The sequence below is a fragment of the Hydra vulgaris genome, chromosome 11 (genome assembly GCF_038396675.1).
Source record: "Hydra vulgaris chromosome 11, alternate assembly HydraT2T_AEP".
Taxonomy (NCBI): domain Eukaryota; kingdom Metazoa; phylum Cnidaria; class Hydrozoa; order Anthoathecata; family Hydridae; genus Hydra; species Hydra vulgaris.
The window spans coordinates 23,810,953-23,830,539 of NC_088930.1; the positions used below are offsets into that span (position 1 = coordinate 23,810,953).

Here is a 19,587-nt window from a genome sequence, read left to right on the forward strand (position 1 = left end):
CACCACCGCTTTTATCAACTGTTTCTAATGATGATCTTGAACATTTCCAGTTCCACGTTGATGTCTTGAGTGGTATTCCATGCCATTCTCAGGCAGTTGAACGTACTATTAAAGACATCTCAGCAACAACTATGAAAGTTTTCGGGCACAAATCACGACATGGAATGATTTTGCAGTGTCGTAAATCTCGAGCAGAATTACCAAAAATTGACTCTAAATCTGACTTCTTGAGCCATAACAAATAGCAAATAACTGAAACAAATTGCTGTTATGTGTTGCCTACTACACTCTGACTATTTCTCCTTTAACAACTACTTGCATTTTTAAATATAATGTAACAAGATGTCGAGTAATGGAAAATAGCATTAAACCACGTGTATTTACATTATACGATTATACAGTAATTTTAATTTCCAAAGTTGCAGATCCAAGACACGCTTAAATTTTATTTCAAAATGAGTTTTTTTCATAAGTAGACTGTAATGCAACATTTTAGTAATGTTTCACAGCCCCAACTTAACATTTACATCATAATGACCCACCCTAATATATATATATATATATATATATATATATATATATATATATATATATATATATATATATATATATATATATATATATATATATATATATATATATATATATGTATGAATGTTTGTATGTATGTATGTATGTATGTATGTATGTATGTATGTATGTATGTATGTATGTATGTATGTATGTATGTATGTATGTATGTATGTATATATATATATATATATATATGTTGAAATTGAGTCTTTTCTAGTTCATTCTATCAGTACAGTACATTATGAAAAAACCGGGAAAAGTTCATATACATATAATTAAAACATGACACCTTTTTATATAATCTTATAGTGATTCTGAAATAAAATCCTCTTGGATGTTTACCTCATTTCCCCAACTCAACCAGCCTGGAAGCAAATTACGAGCAAACATCTCAAGACATAACGCATCTTCAGGAACATAGGATGATAGAATGACTAAAGCATAAAACAAAACAAAATAAATTAGAAATAAAGTGATTAGTCATTCTTTTCATTTTCAGTTATTTAAAATATCTTTTCGTACAATTTAATGGAGGTTTTCTTGAATGAATGTTGCACGGAACAGAACAAATTACTTTTCTTTCAGGTATTTCGCAAAATCTAAGCTCATGATTTTCTCTTTGTCCTAATAACAATGGTTCGTAGGGACGTTTGTGTATTGAAGAAAAATCTGTAACAAACTCTCCATCATTTGTCACCTGAAAAATTTTCTCAACATTAATTTATGAAATATAATAACAATAAAATTTATATACTAACCAAAATATATTTATCTTGTAACAATTTTATTAATACATCAAACTACCATTAATAAAGATACACTTCAAACTCATAAAACCTAAAAGTTTACATCTCAAAAATCTCAAAGTAGACACCCCAGAATAGACACTTTAGACACCTCTAAGTACAAACCTCAGACAACTCAAAGAAAGTAGTATATAAATAGAATTAACTGTATGATGATGTGACTGAGTTTGCTTAAACTGGTGATAGAAGTTGTATGTGACAGAGACAAACAACTAGCAAACACAAGCAAAGAACAGATTATAAAAACAGACTATAATATCAACAGTTGAGGTTACTGGAGCAGTACCAATAATATTCACAATGTCTTTTTGTGTATACTAATAAGCAACCATAAGAGAAACAATTAAATCCATAATGATTGTACTCAAACTTATTAGGCGAAAAACTTGTTGATTAAAAGATAAAAATAAAAAAACCTTTCAAAAAGTAAAAAGAAAACAATTCAGATTTGAGTTTCAGAACAACCAGAGCAAAATGTTACTTTTAACTGAAAAACAACATTTAGACTTTTTAGATGGTTTTGAAAGTACAAACTTAAACAATAGTTAGACAAACTATAGCTTAGACATGTATATACAAGGTTTTTTAAATTATTATTATCATTAAAGTTTACTTCCCAAGGTTTCAGAGACACAACATTCAAAAAGGCTATTTTTATTATTTTTCAAATTTTAGTTGCAACTTTTCTGTCAATCCTAGATTCCAAAACATAAAACTTAAACAAAACTACTGTGGGGAGAAACAGTTTGAGTGTGGTACTTCAAGACACAGGGTACATTTGAACCTCAAACCACTTGACTGCAGAGTGTTATACCACTGGTCACTACCACATAATTACCATAATAAGTAAATTTAACTATTTACCATAATAAGCCAATTAAAGCAATCTAACTAAATCGAGCAATTAAAGAAATATCTAACAAAAGGTTAACCTCTAGTAGAACCTATAGTAGAACCTATAGTAGAACCTATAGTAGAGCAGTTTTTTTAACCGGCTATACTTTATATGTTACACATTTTGCTACATTTTTATTGTATGTATTATTACTTTACTTTTTTTACAACTTTGTCTACAACTTTTTTATTTAACTTTTATAAAAACATTTTCATTTAGAAATCTGTTTTCATTATTCTCAGTCAAATAAAAAATAATAATTGATAGCTTACGTTATGAAAATAATATTAGCTATATTTAATATTATAAAATTTTTTAAATAAGGAATCATTATTCAGAAACTATTATATAATGGGTAGCTGAAAAAAACAACAACAGGTAACTAGAGCCAAAACTTACTTTGACCCAATGCCAGTGTGCTACAACCCTTACTCCCCACTCAACAAATAATTGGTGTTTAACAAAGTCAATGTATTTTGGCTTGTTTGTAACCCAAATAGCCACAATTCCATGCTTACTCAATAATCTTTGAATAGGAATCTTCTTTAAGTCATACTCAGGTAAAGTTGTATAACTAAACAAAATAGATTTTATAACTAAACAAAACTTTGTAGCAATCTTTATTAATGATAAATATAACTTTTTTTTTTTTTATAATTACCCAACTTCTATAAAATGAAACTTTTTAGAGTATCATACACAAGCATTCTAGAAAAATTGCATAATCATAAAACTATGTTATATAAGGTTGTTTTAAGCAATCAAAACATATTTGACACTGGTTCAATATACATATAAACAATATATTACAGTTATAGTACTATACTTAAAAAAAACTTCAAATACTTTTGTACTACAAAAAGAAAAAAAGAAAGGATGCGCATTAAATTATGCTAACCAATTATTGAAGAGTTGGTTTCTCAAACAGATATGACAAAGAATGTGGATCAAAGTTTTATTAGATTCCTCTGAAAAAGTTTTAAAAGGAAATCATGTTGACTGAATTAAAGCTATTATTCAAAGGGATTTAGATTAAGAATGTATAATAAACATGTTCTCTGATGACCAGGTTTAAATTGTTTATATTATTAAAATTCTTTAAAAAATATGTAATAAATTTAATTATTATTTTTCATATTGTATTTAATAATTGATAACAATAATTTAGAACTGTAAATAAAGTAATAGTTAATTTAATTTAATTAAAACTTAAATATTAAAGTTAGAGCATTACTACAGTATTGTTCTGACTTTAATATAGAGCAATACTACAGTATTGTTCTGATTTTTAATGAAATAATGCTTAGTAAACTAATGGAAATAGTTACAGAAATGTTTAAAAACATCTGTTACAATTTTGCTATTTTTACTGAATACACAACAATATTTATTCCTTTATATCCATTATTCACCAACTACAGGTGATTTCTAATATTCAACGACTCAGTAATGTTAACAAGGTTTTTCGAGATCCACAATATTATTATAGTGTTTATACTTTCCTAATGAACTTTTATAGAAGACAATTAGATTTATTTCTTTAAACTTTTTTTTATTTTGGTGGTTATTAAGGTGTTTCAAGAAATCGATTTTTACGATTTTACGACTTTACGATTCATGTTTATTTACATATATAAGAGCTATATATTTATATATATAAGGCTTTATATTTATATATATAAGGGCTCAAATTTAGCATATCACTTATATCTATATCACTTATGTTTATATTTATATTTTACTTTTAGAGGTGTTGTAGAACTTTTATCTGTATAATATCAATTATTTCCTGGAATTTGCGTTTTGGAGAGGGGGAAGTAACTTCAAAAACAAATTGTCATTCAAAACAAAACATTTTCCAGAGTAGTTTCAGGCCATCAGCAGCATTGAGATTTCATGGTTGAAATTTGTTGCTCAGTGCATTTCGGGGGTCTTGTTTTTTTCTGACAAACTGTATCTTGTTTTTTCATTGTTTTGCAGATATAAGGCTGCATACACTTGAACTTTTCTGCAGTGTCTCGTTGACTTGTTAAATCATTGTTGTTGAAAGCACCATGAAGCAAAGCCTAAGTCCTGATGATAAATAATGAATGAAATAATGAAGACAAAAAAAGTTGAAGTCCATTTCTTTTTTTAGAGATTTTGGCGCATTAAGAACTTTACAACGCATAGTACAACTTGTTTTGACGGCATTTTAAACACTACTGAATTAGTTGATGCAAAACAAAACATATGATAAATTTGTAAACAGAGAGAGTATAGTTTCGCATAGGTCTACTTTACTTTTTTTGACTTATGTTGTTTGATATAAGAAGGTTAGAACTATTCTCACTTTTTATTTATCAACTGTTAGATGAAATAAAGTAGTTTAAAAGGATCGCCAACTATCAGCAAAACAATTCTCCAGAAAACAGAAGTCTGTTTACTATTACTAGAAACCATTGTAAAAAGGTTTTGTCTAATGCCGAAGCCAGCTATTCTCAGGCCATAAAATCTTGTATTTCATCTAAAAAATTAGGCTCTCACAACTTCTGGAACTTTAACAGTATCAATAATAAGGGCAAATCTGTTAATCCACCTCTCTCGTATAGTTCAGATTTTGTCACCTCGCCTAAAGACAAAGCTAAATTGTTTGCTAAGAACTTTTCATCAATATCATCTCTTGATTCCACTAGTTGTGTTCTACCTGATATAGCTGACAAACAGGTTGATCCATTGCTCAACATTGTTTGACTCCTCTACAGTTTGTGGTCCAGACAACATACCTGTTTTAGTCTTGCAGAAGTGTTCGTGGAAGCTGTCGTCTATACTTTCAAAGCTATTTAACAAGTGCTTATCAGAGCCTTGTTTTCTGGCCTGCTGGAAAGCAGCATTTGATATTCCTATTTTCAAAAACTCTGAACAGCGATCTGACTCGTCTAACTACCATCTCATTAGTCTTTTTCCTACCATAAGCAAGATTTTTAAATCTTTAATTAACAAACACTTAATCTCTCATTTTGAATCTAATAACTTACTTTCTGATCACCAATATTGATTTCGATCTTCTTGATTTGCTGATTTGCTAGCTTCTTGATAGCTGATTTGCTAACAGTAATAACCAATAAGTTTTATTGTGCATTATATAGATGTGGAGAGGTTAAGGCTATCGCTCTTGACATTTCTAAAACTTTTGATAAAGTTTGGCATGCTGGTCTTCTCCATAAGCTTTCTTCCTACAATGTATCAGGTAACATCTTTAAGATAATCGAATCCTTCCTTTCTAATCGTAGTATAAAAGTTGTCCTCGATAATCAGCACTCTTCTTCTTATCCTAAAACTTTAGGGGTTCCTCAAGGTTCTATCCTTGGCTCCATACATTTTTTAATTTACATTAACAATCTTCCAGATATTCTCACATCTAATGTGGCATTGTTCGCTAATTTACTACCATTATTTTTTGTCTTGATAAGAAACCAACACTTTCTGATTGGTTGGAGGGGGCATTTGAGCTTGAAAAGGATACCACTTCTGCTACAGCATGGGGCTCACAGTGGCTGGTGAACTTTAATTTAGATAAATCCCAATCTTTTTCAGCTAATCATCATTGCAATAACCTAGATCTTCATATATTTATTAACGGTAATGTAGTCGATAAGTCATCTACCCTCCATCTTCTAGAATTAACTCTTACTTCCAATCTTTCTTGGAAACAATATATCAAATCCATTGGAAAATTAGCATCTGCTAAGGTTGAATCTCTTTATCGAGCTCGACACTTTCTTACTCCAGATTCTATTTTCTATCTCTATAAATCTCAAATCCGGCCTTGTATGGAATACTGTTGCCATATCTGGGGCAGATCTTTCAATGATGTCCTTCCTCTTTTAGATAAGTTTCAAAAACGCATTGTAAACATAGTTGGACCTGCTTTTGCAGACAACCTTCAACCATTGTCACATTATTGTAATGTTACTTCTCTTTCCCTTTTCTATATATACTATAATGGGCACTGCTCTAAAGAGCTAGCGTCTATTGAGCCATCTACTAAAATTCATTCTTGTGTTACTTGGCATTCAATTAAGTCTTATTGTCTTATTGTGACTGTTCCTGAGTGCTCCAAAAATTATTCGCCTAGTTTTTTTCCTTGAACATCAGTTCTTTGGAATTCGCTTCCTTCATCTTGCTTTCCTGATTTATATAATTTGCAACCTTTTAAATCACCTATCAATATCTTGCTTTATATATTTCATCTTTTCTTTTCCAGTAACTTCCAACTCAAATAGTGGTTGCAGGCTTGCAGCCTAATACTTTTCCAGTAACTTGCAGCCTAATACTTTTCCAGTAACTTCCAACTCTAATAGTGGTTGCAAGGCTTGCAGCCTTGTTGGAAGCAAAAATGTTGAAAAAAAAAACAAAAACTGTTGAGACAAATTGTGTTTATATTAAAGAAAATATAAAAAAAAAACCTTTGGGCTTAATTTTTTGATTAAAACTAAATAATAAATATATATCAACAAAACTAAAATTGTTGTTTTAGTCGAATCTCAACTTCTCCATTTTATTTTGGTTCTCAGAGCTTTTATAATATAAGTTGCAATCTATAGACTTGATAATTTAATTCATGTGCATTTTAATTCATATCAGTTTTAGCATATTATTGCGTAATATTTTTGTGTATACCATTATATATCAGTATATCATTGTGTAATTACATTGCATAATTTTTAAAAATAAAGTATTTTTGTCCAACAATAAGAAAATCATTTATTTGCATAATTTTTCACTAAATTTTAAAAATATTTCTATACAACTAAAAAAAAAATAATATTTGGTTTCAAGATTTTTGTAGCACAAATTGTTTTTAAAAATCTTCAGGATAATTTTTAAATTATGTCATATATTTATTTCTTGTAAAATCTTAGGTATCAAATGTTGTCCTAGAAACAAAGTGCATATTTTAGAATCATTATTATACACAAACAATGTTCAAATACTTCAATTTTTCCTTTATTTCCTTAAATTGCTCTAATTTTAAGGCTGTTTAAGTAGTGGGTTCGAATCCTTTTATTCGAACCCACTAATTTACTTTTTACTACATTTTACTCGAATTAAAATACTTTTCTTTTAAATAAAAGAAAACTATTTTAATATTTATTTAAATAAGGTTTATAAATAAATTTAAGTTATATTAAAAAAATATTAAGTTTAATTACACAAAATATTTAGGTGAATTAGTCAAATAATTAATAGAAACTTATGATTAATAAGCTCGTACAAATAAGAAAAAATCAGTTTTAAGCACGTACAAACAATGCCTACTGAAAAAGAAATTGGAGTAATTAAGTTAAAGAAGTTTTAAATATTTCAGCTAAAACGTTTAAGTTGTTTTAAAAATTACAAGAAAACATTGTTTAGTGAAAAAAATCTACTAGAAGAAAAAAAAACTACTAGAAGAAAAAACTACTAGATGAAAAAAAAACTAGAAGAAAGTTATTCAGTGAAAAAAAAGTAAAGTATTTGTAAAGTATTTTTTACTGAAGTTTTAAAGTTTTTTATTTTTAAAACTTTACTAATAAATAATTATTAGAAATAATAATTAAAATAATAAAATAGATAACATTAAAAGAAAATAATAGCTAGGATAATACAAAAAGAATAATAGAAAATATGCTACCCTAGAAGTTCGAACTTTAATGTTGCTTTAAAATAACATGGAGTTTGATGTATAACAGATGTAATATACTGCTAACAATGGATAAAAATAGAAAGGGTGGGGAAAAAAAATTACTGTTTTTGTTGTTATATTGTTTAATGAATGATTTTAATATTATCAGCGACAAAAATTTTTATCAAAAAACAAGACAGTTTTAAAAGTCTAATAAAAAAAAAAATTTATATATAATAAATATGCAATCTATTACAAACTTTTATTTGTCATTATTTATAGAAAAAAAGGTCATTTTTTAGGCAAAGGGTCATTCCATATGAAATCATCGAAATCATGACACCCTTGCATCTCAGAATTTGTTCATTTTTACCTCACTTGCAGTCCATATTAAAAAAATAATAACTGCAAAAATTTTAGTTAAAAATACACATGGGTTTCAGAGATATCGTCAGTTCAAGTAATGCTGAATCATTTAGCATTTTAGTGATTCTCAGAAGTGACTACAAAGCAACTTTGACATATCGTCAGGTTAGAAATATTTTGTTTTATCTCCAAATTTGAAAAAAATGAGTTTATACCTTTTTCTATTTTTTTGTTATATTTTCTTTCTAGCTGTAATACTTTTAAAATTGAAAAAAAAAAAACTAAATAGTGTCAAATTAGGTGTAACCGATTGTTCTATGTGCAAAATAGCGATAGTTATTAATATTATTTTGTTCTATTTCCAACAACCAATAAAATTGTTTATAAATCGCATTAAAATAATACGTTCGTGTTTATTTCCTCTTTAAAAATTTAAAATGGCGGAAAATAAAAATGTATGTCTTGGAGTAATAAACCAAAATACAGGTATTTTCTTATATATTCTAGTGCTAATCGGCTTTTTTTTAGTTATTAATAAAAATTCAGCACATTATTTTAGTAGGAAATGTGTTATTATCTTATCAGAACCTCACAGATTCTGTTGTATATGTGACATATACACTAGTGTGTGTATGTCACATATATAACAGAATCCATGAGGTTTTAATAATATATATATATATATATATATATATATATATATATATATATATATATATATATATATATATATATATATATATATATATGTATATATATTGAGCACTCTATCTGTTGAATATACTAAATATATAAAGATTCAAATTTAAATGAATTGCTTCATATGTGGAAAAAATTATCTTATTTTCATCTATTTGCATTGCATAACTTTTTTATGTTTAATTTTTATTTTTAGTTTACCCACAATAAGCTAATATCATGGTTACTCCCTATGTTTTAACACATCCTTTAATTGCTGCTCAACTGCGATTACCTCCGCACGGTGGGGAAACAAGAAAACGTAAGGCAAACTGTTATAACTGGAAACAGTCAAAAAGACAGCGACTTAGTCAATCAGGATTAGAATATATATATATATATATCAGAGGCAGGGTTATTCAATCAAAAAGTATTAAAAATAAAAAAGATTGTGGAAATTGTTGCAAGTTTAAGTGTTCCGTGAAAATTTCAGAAGAGAGAAAAATATTATTTAATGGACTGTGGGGAATGTCTCAGATTGAAAAGCAACACTTTTTTAGTAAAACTACTGAAAGATTAGATAAAAAAACGACTCAGACCAATAAAGTAAGCAAATCAAGAAGAAAATATACTTATTTTTACAATTTCTTTGTTGATAATGTCAAACATCGTGTATGTAAGGTGTTTTATTTGTCTACATTAGACATCAGCAGCAGGCAAATATCATACTATCATAAAAATAAGCTTGAAACTGGTATTCCTGCCCCTACAAAATGGGGGAAACATTGTAAAAAAATAGTTCTTGAAATGACTAAACAGAGTATAGAAAACCATATTAACTTGTTTCCACGAGTTGAGTCACATTATTGTCGAAGCATTTCCTGCAAACAATACTTTGATGGTTCATTAAATTTGAAGAAACTTTATGATTTATATTTAACATATTGCACTCAATATAAAATTTTACCAGGAATGTATGTACCGCAATATTTTTAACACCAAATTTAATATTGAATTTCAAAAGCCGAAAAAAAGATCTGTGTGATGCATGCTACCAATTTTGCATTCTTGAAAATGCTAATGAAGAGCAAATCCAAAAGTATAACAAGCATATTGCATCAAAAAGTGAAACAAAGATCGAGAGAGATAAAGATCGAAAGTTGAACTCCCCTACTACAACCATAGTTTGTATTGATCTACAAAATGTCTTGAGCTTGCCAAAAAATAACGTGGGAAACTTCTTTTATAAAAGAAAGCTCAGTTGTTATAATTTAATAGGTTACTCTTCGCTAAACAAAAAAGCATATCGTGTATTATGACATGAAGGAATGTCTGGTCATTCTGGTAACGATATAGCTAGTGCTGTGATATGTATGCTAAATCAAGTTTACAAGGATCTTCCTAATATTGACAAGTTTTTACTTTGGTTTGATTCTTGTGTTCCACAAAATAGAAACAGTCAAATGTCAGCTGCATTGCGTGAGTTTTTTATTGATCATCCAAATGTTGAATTCATTGAACAAAAGTATTGTGAGCCAGGGCATAGCTCCATTCAGGAATGTGATAATATACAGTCAGATTGAGAAATCATTACATTCGTCAGAAATATTCAGCCCTCCCGAGTTGGAAAAAGCAATGTTAAATGTTAACCAATGTAAACCATTTTTTGTATACCAAATGCAAAAAAAGGACATCAAAAATTTCTCAAAAATTGCTTGTCTTATGAACTACAAAAAGGTTCCGTACTTTAATTTCAAAACACTTGTATATAGGTCTAATGCTCCTGGTCATGTGTATTTCAAGAATCCTTTTACAGATATTTATAAAGAGGCACGGCTGTCTAAGCCAAAAAACACTAGAGGATCAGGAAGTAATCTTGAAGAACCATCGATTCCATTGGCATCTTGTTTTCCACATAATATTGAAACTTCTAGTGAGAAAGTAAAAGACATTGTTTCTATGTACCCATACACGCCAGCTGTAGATGTTTGTTTCTATAAAACCTTATTTCAGTAGTTTTTTTTCAACTCTTCATCCGGAAACAAATTTCATTTTAATTATTTTATTTCTATACTTTAGTTATGTTATGCAACATTCAGTTTTATAAGTTGTATAAGTTGTATAAGGTTCATTCAAACTGTTATTAACATGTTATTTGTATTAAAATCTTTGTTTGTTTATTTTCAATAAATCTTTTTAGATAGAAATGATTTTCTTTAAATAATATAGCTCTTGTTAAAAGCTGCCCATCCTTCCAGAAGCAATATCAGTTGAATTCTGTCTAAGTAGCAATAAGAAAGCTAATTATATCATCCCATTCATTTAAGTTTTCCAACGAAGTGTTTTAGGTTTCTATATTTGCGTTTAAATCCCTAAGTTAAAAGTAATTTGTTGTAATTCATTTGCTTTTTGCAAAACGTTTAAATTGTTTTTACTAAAATATGGAGATAGCACAAAATAATATTAACGCAAAATGTATCTATCGAAATTCCAAACAGGGTCGGGCCATAATAGCAATATGAGCAACTTACTTTTTTTTTCAAAACAAATAATTATTTTTAGTATATAGCCGAGTATTGAAAAAAGTTCTCATTAATGAAAAATATATAGCCAATTCTACTGCATTACAGTGTAAAACTTCAACTTGATTTATCTCAGTTTAAACAAATGCAGAGTTAGAACAAAATAATTCTAACCTGACGATATAGTATCTTCATAATGGCTTGGGTAAAATGCCTAAAATTTGGTACCCTATTAAATTTTTACTTGAGTAATCCAAAAATAGCACCCTCAAGACTCGATTGTCCAGGAAATGCCTCGTTTATCCAATTTTGTTCAAAATAATTGACCTGTAAATTCATGATTATTAAAGGTAAAATGAAGACTGTGGCCCAAAATCCTGAGTAAAAAGTTTAATTGTATATCAATATTTTATCTTAGGTCTACTGAAAAAAATTTGATTTATCAATTGTCTCTCTAATACTTCAAAATTTGCATTCAAATTGTCTTTTTAGACCAATTTAAATTTTGTTATGAAAACAGTTAAAATGTTTTTTAAAACATTTATTTGAATATAACATCAAATAGTGTTATTTACTGACTATTTTAGAACATTTATAGTCATCGGCCAAGCGAGGGCCAGGGGCCTCTGACCAACTTTGTCCCCCCCCCTCCCCCTAAATCTTCCTGGATTTTTTTTTTCTTTTCAATTATACATAAAATGAATTAATAAATTTCAAAAAAAATCATTAAATTAACAAAAGTTTAGAATGTCTATAAATGAATAAAAATAACAAAACGATCTTCCACCAGGGAAGGTTTGGTTTCTTCCACCAGTAAAAGTATACTTAAAAATATTTAAAAAATAAAAAAGTCCATATAAAAATAAAATATAGCAACTTACTCTTTTTTTCTCTTAGCAGATTTATTTTCCCATGGAGGATCAATCACAATCAAATCATAAACAATATCTAATAATAATAAGTAAAAAAAACTTAATAAAACATAAATAAAAATTTAATTAATAATAATTAGATTTAAATAAGTTTTTATCAGCCTAACATTTTAACAAATTTTACATGAAAAATATCTATCTATTTATCTATATATATAACTATTTTTAAAAATAACACAATGTTTTTTATTCTTGACATGTTTCGTAAAATTTATTTGCATTTTCAAAAGATTATCTTAAAATAATGAAAATCTCTGAAATAAATATTAAAAAATAGAAGTTTTTACAGAGAAATACAGTGTGAGGCAAAAGTCCCGCTACCATTTTGATTGTGTGCCATCTTGGTTATGTGACGTTTAGATCAGTTTTGTTTTAAGCATTGTGTTGTGTAGACGTTCCAGTTTTATAATGGATAAATAAAGGCCACAAGAACAAGCAGAAATAGTGACAATATTTATCGAAAGTGATCATTTCATTATTGCCAGTCAGCGGAAATGGCGTAAAAAATATCCTAATCATCCAGTGCCCCACAAAACATCAATTTATCGATTACATGCCATTTTTCGACAGTACGGTACGACATCAGACAGACCTCGTTCTGGACAACAACGGACGTCTTGTAACGCTGAAAATGTGGCTCTGGTGCGCGATAGTGTTGCAGAGTAAGTACAGTAATGCAATCCTAAGGCTGTCTAGTGAAATTGAAGATTTTTCGTTTAAATTGATAATGAGCGAAGCCCATTTTCTTCTTGATGGCCATGCCAATAAACAGAACAGTCGGTTTTGGGGAACAACGAAAATTAATTCATGATACATCATTGCATCCACAAAAAACAACTGTACGGTGTGGTATTCATGCTGGAAACATCATTGGTCCCTATTTTTTTGAAAATGAACAGGGTGTTCAAGTGACTGTTAATGCTGAATGGTACCAAGACATGATTCAAAATTTTCTTGTGCCTGAAATGGAAGAGCAAGGACTGGAGGACATGTGGTTTCAGCAAGATGGGGCCACAGCACACACAGCCCGTTCAACAGTTCAATTATTGAATGACATTTTTCCACAAAGACAATTTTCGCGAAATGGCGATTTAACATGGCCAGCTAGACTCCCGGATTTAACAGCACCAGACTTTTTCTTATTTAGTTTTTTAAAATCAAAAGTTTATGTGAATAAGCCCCAAATGATTCAACATCTTAAAGACAATATTCGTCATGAAATTGAAGAAATTCGACCTGAAATGTTACAGGATGTCATGAAAAATGCCTTAAAAAGAGCAGAGAGTTGCATAGTGAATAACGGTTACCATTTTACCGATATAATTTTCTAATCATAACGAAAAAAAATGTAAAGACTAAATAAACTTTTTATGAATACCAAACTTACTTATCTTTTCTTTGAACAAAGTTATGGGCAATCAAAATAGTAGCGAGACTTTTGTCCCTCCTGTATTAACGGACAAAAAATTATACATAATAAACCGATACATTTATTACAAAATAACTCGGTAAATAACCAATCTAATTAATCAACTGTCAAAAAAAAATATATGCCAAAAAAATAAATAAACTGACAGTAAAATTAAATAGATAAGTTTACAGCATAATGTAAAGTTTGTTTATTTAGTGAGGGACTTTCCCAAAATTTCACTTTAAAAAATTACTTCAGATTTTTACATCCGGTTCACATTTTCTATTTGGCGGAAAATGTTACGATCAAACAGATGGTGTTGCTGTGGGTTCTCCTTTAACGCCCAGCTTAGCTAATATTTTTGTCGGATATCATGAACAAACATGGGTCAATAACTGCTCCATTACAGCACCATTTTTTTATAAACGGTATGTGGTTGACATAATAGCAATTTTTAATTCTGAATATGAAGCTCAAGAATTTTTCAAACACCTCAATAAACAACATAAAAATCTGAAAAAAAATGGAAAAAGAACAAGATTACCAGATTGCTTTTTTAGATGAACTAATTAAAAAATCCAATTTGTTTTCGACTTCAGTTTATCACAAAAAAACGTATAGAGGTCTTTTACAAAAAAAATTTTATTTTTATTTCCTCTTGCTACAAATTTGGACTTGTTCGTTGTTTGATTGATCATACATTTAAAATTAATAATTCTTGGGTTGGTTTTGATTAAGATATTAAGAATCTATCATTAGTTTTACAAAATAATAAATTTCCCAAAAAATTATTGACTATGAAATTAAATCCTATATTGATAAGAAAATGAACCTGTTTCTAGCATCGTTAATATCTTAAATATAAGATACTTTAAGCTTCCATACATTGGAATGTACTCAAATTACACTAAAATGAAAATATCAAAAATTGTTCATAAATATTGCAAGGATGTTCTAATAAAATTAATTTTCACTACTAATAAAATACAAGATTGTTTTTGCTTTAAGAGTCACTTCCTAAACTGCTTAAATCTCATGATGTCTATAAATTTTCTTGCACTGGCAGTAATGCCAGTTATATTGGAGAAACCTCCAGACACTTGGCAAATAGAATAGATGAGCACGTTAAAAGTGATAAACAATCTTATATTTAAACACTTAAATTTATCTCTTAATTGCAAAAATTTGGCTTACCCCCAACCAATAACAAATTAAAGATAAAAGAAGCCCTCCACATTAAATGGAAAAGTCCCTCACTTAATAAACAAACTTTACATTATACTGTAAACTTATCTATTTAATTTTACTGTCAGTTTAATATTATTATTATTTTTTGACAGTTGGTTAATTAGATTGGCTATTTACTAAGTTATTTTGTAATAAATATATTGGTTTCTTATGTATAATTTTTTGTCCGTTAATATTTCTCTGTAAAGACTTCTATTTTTTAATATTTATTTCTGAGTTTTTTATTATTTCAAAATAATCTTTTGAAAATGTAAATAAATTTACCGAAACATGTCAAGAATAAAAAACATCACCTTTTTTTTAAAAATAATTTCTTGTTTTATGCTATTATGACGTTCATGAAATATATATATATATATATATATATATATATATATATATATATATATATATATATATATATATATATATATATATATATATATATATATATATATATATATATATATATATATATATATAAACACACACACACACACATATTGATTAAAAGATTTACGAAGAACAAACCTTTTTTAACTAAATATGACAACTTCGAAAAATCTGAAACAATAAACGAGGATTTTGGAGGAATCAAGTATCTTTCATTTTGATATACAACAGTGCATGTATTAGTTAGTGAATTTTTATAGATTTGGTCTTCCAAGCACACAATATTAAAACCTAAATATAAGTTATAAAAATTATACACTTGATACTTTATTCAGTTTTTAGGCTGCATTTATATATATATATATATATATATATATATATATATATATATATATATATATATATATATATATATATATATATATATATTTGACAACTACATTGTTTGTTTTTGTAACTTTAAAAAAAATTAAAAACTAATTTAATAAAGAACAATTTTTAAATTAAATAAACAATAATTCTTATTCCCTTTGAAAAAAACAAAAAACTAATAACATAACATGCTTATAATATGTTTTATCAATGTATCAAATTTATACATTTATAAATGTATTTTCCCACGACCCAATCTTTTAATATATATATTTAATTATGCCTATCTCTAAGAATGTACATTTATCAATATAAAAGTTATGCATTTATATTTTTTTAAACTTTAAATAGATGTTGTAATTAAAAGCATAACATTGAGATTAGTTTCACATTTAACTTTAGGGTGGTGAAATGGAGTTATGGTTTAAAAAAATATTCAAAACCCTTCAACACATATGGTCAACAAGGTCAGCATTATTCAACACATTCCTGGTAGTACCACATTCAACATTATGAGTCTGCAGCTACCTGATGATTTTTTGATGGTTTATGAGACCATTTATGTGTGGGAAGCATAATAGTGTGAAAATTAAATACAAAAAAATACCACCTGAAATACTAACACAAATAATTGATTAAAGAAGACAGCCAGTGGATTCTAAAGAATGGTGACACTTTTCTAAATATGTATATATTTTTCTTTTCTGAGGTCATTTTTATTCCCTGATATTTGATTGAATCTGAGTTTAATTGTGAACGCTTTTGCACTAAGCAAAAACAAAGCATTCACAATTTAGGTCTAATAATACAAACAGACCACCAAAAAATATATGTATGCAGTTGTAAATGTTCTTTAGAGAGTAACGAAGACAATGCTAAACTAGAAAACCACCCATTAAAAACACAACGGTATTACTCAAAACCCATACCATAGGCAAAAGCAGATAAATGAGAGCAAAACAATTACATAATGAGAGGTAAGACAAGAAGCTTCATATACCCCTCCCTCTTTTAGTAAGTTCACGCGATATTTTACCATATTTATATAACCTCGGAAAATAAAAGTTATATAAAAATATTTACAAAAGTATTACCATTCTTTAGAACCCAGATACTTTTCACCTGACAAATTACTTTTCACCTGACAAATACAAAATACCATTTAATACTAAATAATACCACCCGACAGCTGGTGAATCTGTTCCGGTGAACCAGCCACAATAAATTTAATTAAAATTTTTTATGCAATACAATAATTGCATATAGATGACCAATGGAGTCATCCAGTTTTGTAGACCTGGGAGATGTGATAATAAATACAGATTGTAGATTAGGGGTATACCGGATATATAAATTTTAAATTCTGGCCGTAACCGGATTTGCCAGAATTGTTAAAAAACGAGGAGCGTCAAAAAATATTCCCAAGGTATTGTTTTCTTAATTAAATTTTTTATTTTGGATGATTATTTATACTAGCGCCACTCTTTTAAAGTTTAAAATTTTTACATTTTTTGAGTTTTTAAGGGCATTTCAAACAATCGGCATGAACAGAAATTTACAAATCATTAACTACATAATAACATCATTACAAACAATGGAAGGTTTTTTATTTATACTGATTGTGCGCATTTTTATTACTATTATTTTTGTTAAGTGGTGGTATTTTAAGAACGCACAAATTCATTAAGAAGTTACAAAAATGTGGTTTTTAAACACAATAGCGTTAAGGCCCAATACATAGCAATTAGAAATTTGTTAGATGCTTTTGATCTCATACAGTTCACTCACTTCAAGCCCTGGCTATTTAAAAGAGGTTTGTACAAGATTAGCTAAGTTTCCTGGCCAACCATTATTCTTGATAACCTCATGCCGTCATGTCAGAGAACTTCATATAGCCGTAGCCATAAATAAATCTGTTAAGCGGACAAATAAACTATTTATATCATAAAACCATAAAATGTTAAAAAATAGTAAGGTAAAGATAAAACTGCTTCACTTTAAAATACCTTTTTGTGAAAACAAAATGTATAAATTTCTAATTTTAAAATTATTTACATTTGTATATATTTCTAAAACATATATGCAAATGCAGGAAAAAATCAGACCATTAATGAAAATTAATAAATATGGAGCAATTTCACTTGCCTTGAATTTCATGAAATTCAAGTTGCATTACTCTAAAATCAGTCAGGTTTTTATTCTATGTAATAATAGAGATCAGTAGAATGGCTGACTACATTTCTCTTTCCAGGGCATCACGGTTTTTGATCTGTGACTTTCCTGATTCTGCAATTTTCAAAGCAAAACTTAATTTCATAAGTTTTGATATTTTAGTCTTATCTTTTGAGAATAATTTGTCATAAAGTAACAAATTGTTTAAAAACAATGGCTTGCAAAATGGTTTAAAATAAGATGTAAAATTCAAAGAAAATAGCTCTAAAACAAACTTTTTTTCCAATGACAGACTTTTCTTAAAATCAGGAGAAATTTAATAAAAATGAACTCGATAGAAATAGCACTTTAACTTTATCTTGTCAAAATTGAATGTAATAAGTTTTAAGTTTGTCATTTTAAATCTTATATTATCTACATTGCATTATTTTTAATTTAAATCTTTAAGATCAACAAGACTTTTGGCAGATGTATAATGAGCCTCTGCAGAGGTGAAATTCAAATAATGGTAAAACCATAGAGGTGTTTGGTGCTGACGTTAGCATCTTTTGACCAAGATCACAATACAACTATCTTATAGCCTGCTACTACAAGGAAGTGCTGCTACATCAACTGAGGGTTTGGCTAAGGGCAGCAATTTTTTTTTTACTTTTATTGTTTCAATTAAAATTCCTGTTTAAAAAGCCTCCACTGATGAGAGCGCAATAAGTAAAAAATAAAATTATTTTAGACCACTTTACTGTAGCTTTACCTAAATTTACATTATGTTTGTTAAGAAGTTTGTATTTTTTACCTAGGTATATATATTTACTTCATTGTATTTAAATATATATATTTACTTAATATATGTACTTAATTGCACTGTAAGACAATATTTTTTTAATTTAATTTACACAGTCTGTATCAGATGTATTAAAAAAAAAAGTAAAAAATTAATTCTGGCCTGAAATATTGTAATTCTGGCCGAAACCGGAATGACCTAAAAATCACAAATTCTGGACGGAACAGAATTCCAGTACATCCCTATTGTAGATGGCATTGTTGAATAAAAAATAAAAACCATATAAAATGAGTTGTAAGACTCTTGTAAAGTAGAAGAATAAAGTAGGACAAATGGCAGAGAAAGAAACTAACACTCTAGTCGCTTGGTGCATAGATGCAACAAAGAACAAATATTTGATTTACTGATATTAGAGACTGTTTATGTCTACAGAAGTGATGGCGTGGTACATTAGTAAGTTCCATTTGGTCGTATGGTATGGTTTCATTATATTTCCTTCCACTTTGAAATTAGGTGAATAGTAAGCTAAACACGCTCACTTCTTTTTTTTTTTCTTTCTTCAATTGATCGAATGGAGAAATTAGCCAAGCTTTCTTTTAAACAAGCCCTGGTTATATTGGCACTAACATTTTTTTACCTTTTACACCCATAATTCTTAGCATTTTGCTAGGTTTATATTGTATATTAGTATTAACAATATTCATTTGTATTATATAAACATTTGTAATATACAACGATAAACATTTATAATATATAACAATATATCCTGCTGTGATACAGGTGGTTATATTGTATAACAATATAACCACAGG

General features: G+C 28.1%; 1 protein-coding gene across 1 annotated transcript in view; it reads right to left on the minus strand.

Moving 5' to 3' along the window:
• The window catches only part of LOC100203523 (N(6)-adenine-specific methyltransferase METTL4), a 43,968-nt gene that overhangs the window by 3,555 nt on the left and 20,826 nt on the right, over nucleotides 1-19,587 (minus strand). Inside the window, exons 5-9 of the mRNA XM_065810512.1 lie at nucleotides 15,589-15,741; nucleotides 12,369-12,435; nucleotides 2,674-2,848; nucleotides 1,096-1,270; nucleotides 916-1,007 (exon numbers count right to left, since the gene is read on the minus strand). Coding sequence (XP_065666584.1) covers nucleotides 916-1,007; nucleotides 1,096-1,270; nucleotides 2,674-2,848; nucleotides 12,369-12,435; nucleotides 15,589-15,741 — 662 coding nt within the window. The remainder of the gene's footprint in view (nucleotides 1-915; nucleotides 1,008-1,095; nucleotides 1,271-2,673; nucleotides 2,849-12,368; nucleotides 12,436-15,588; nucleotides 15,742-19,587) is intronic.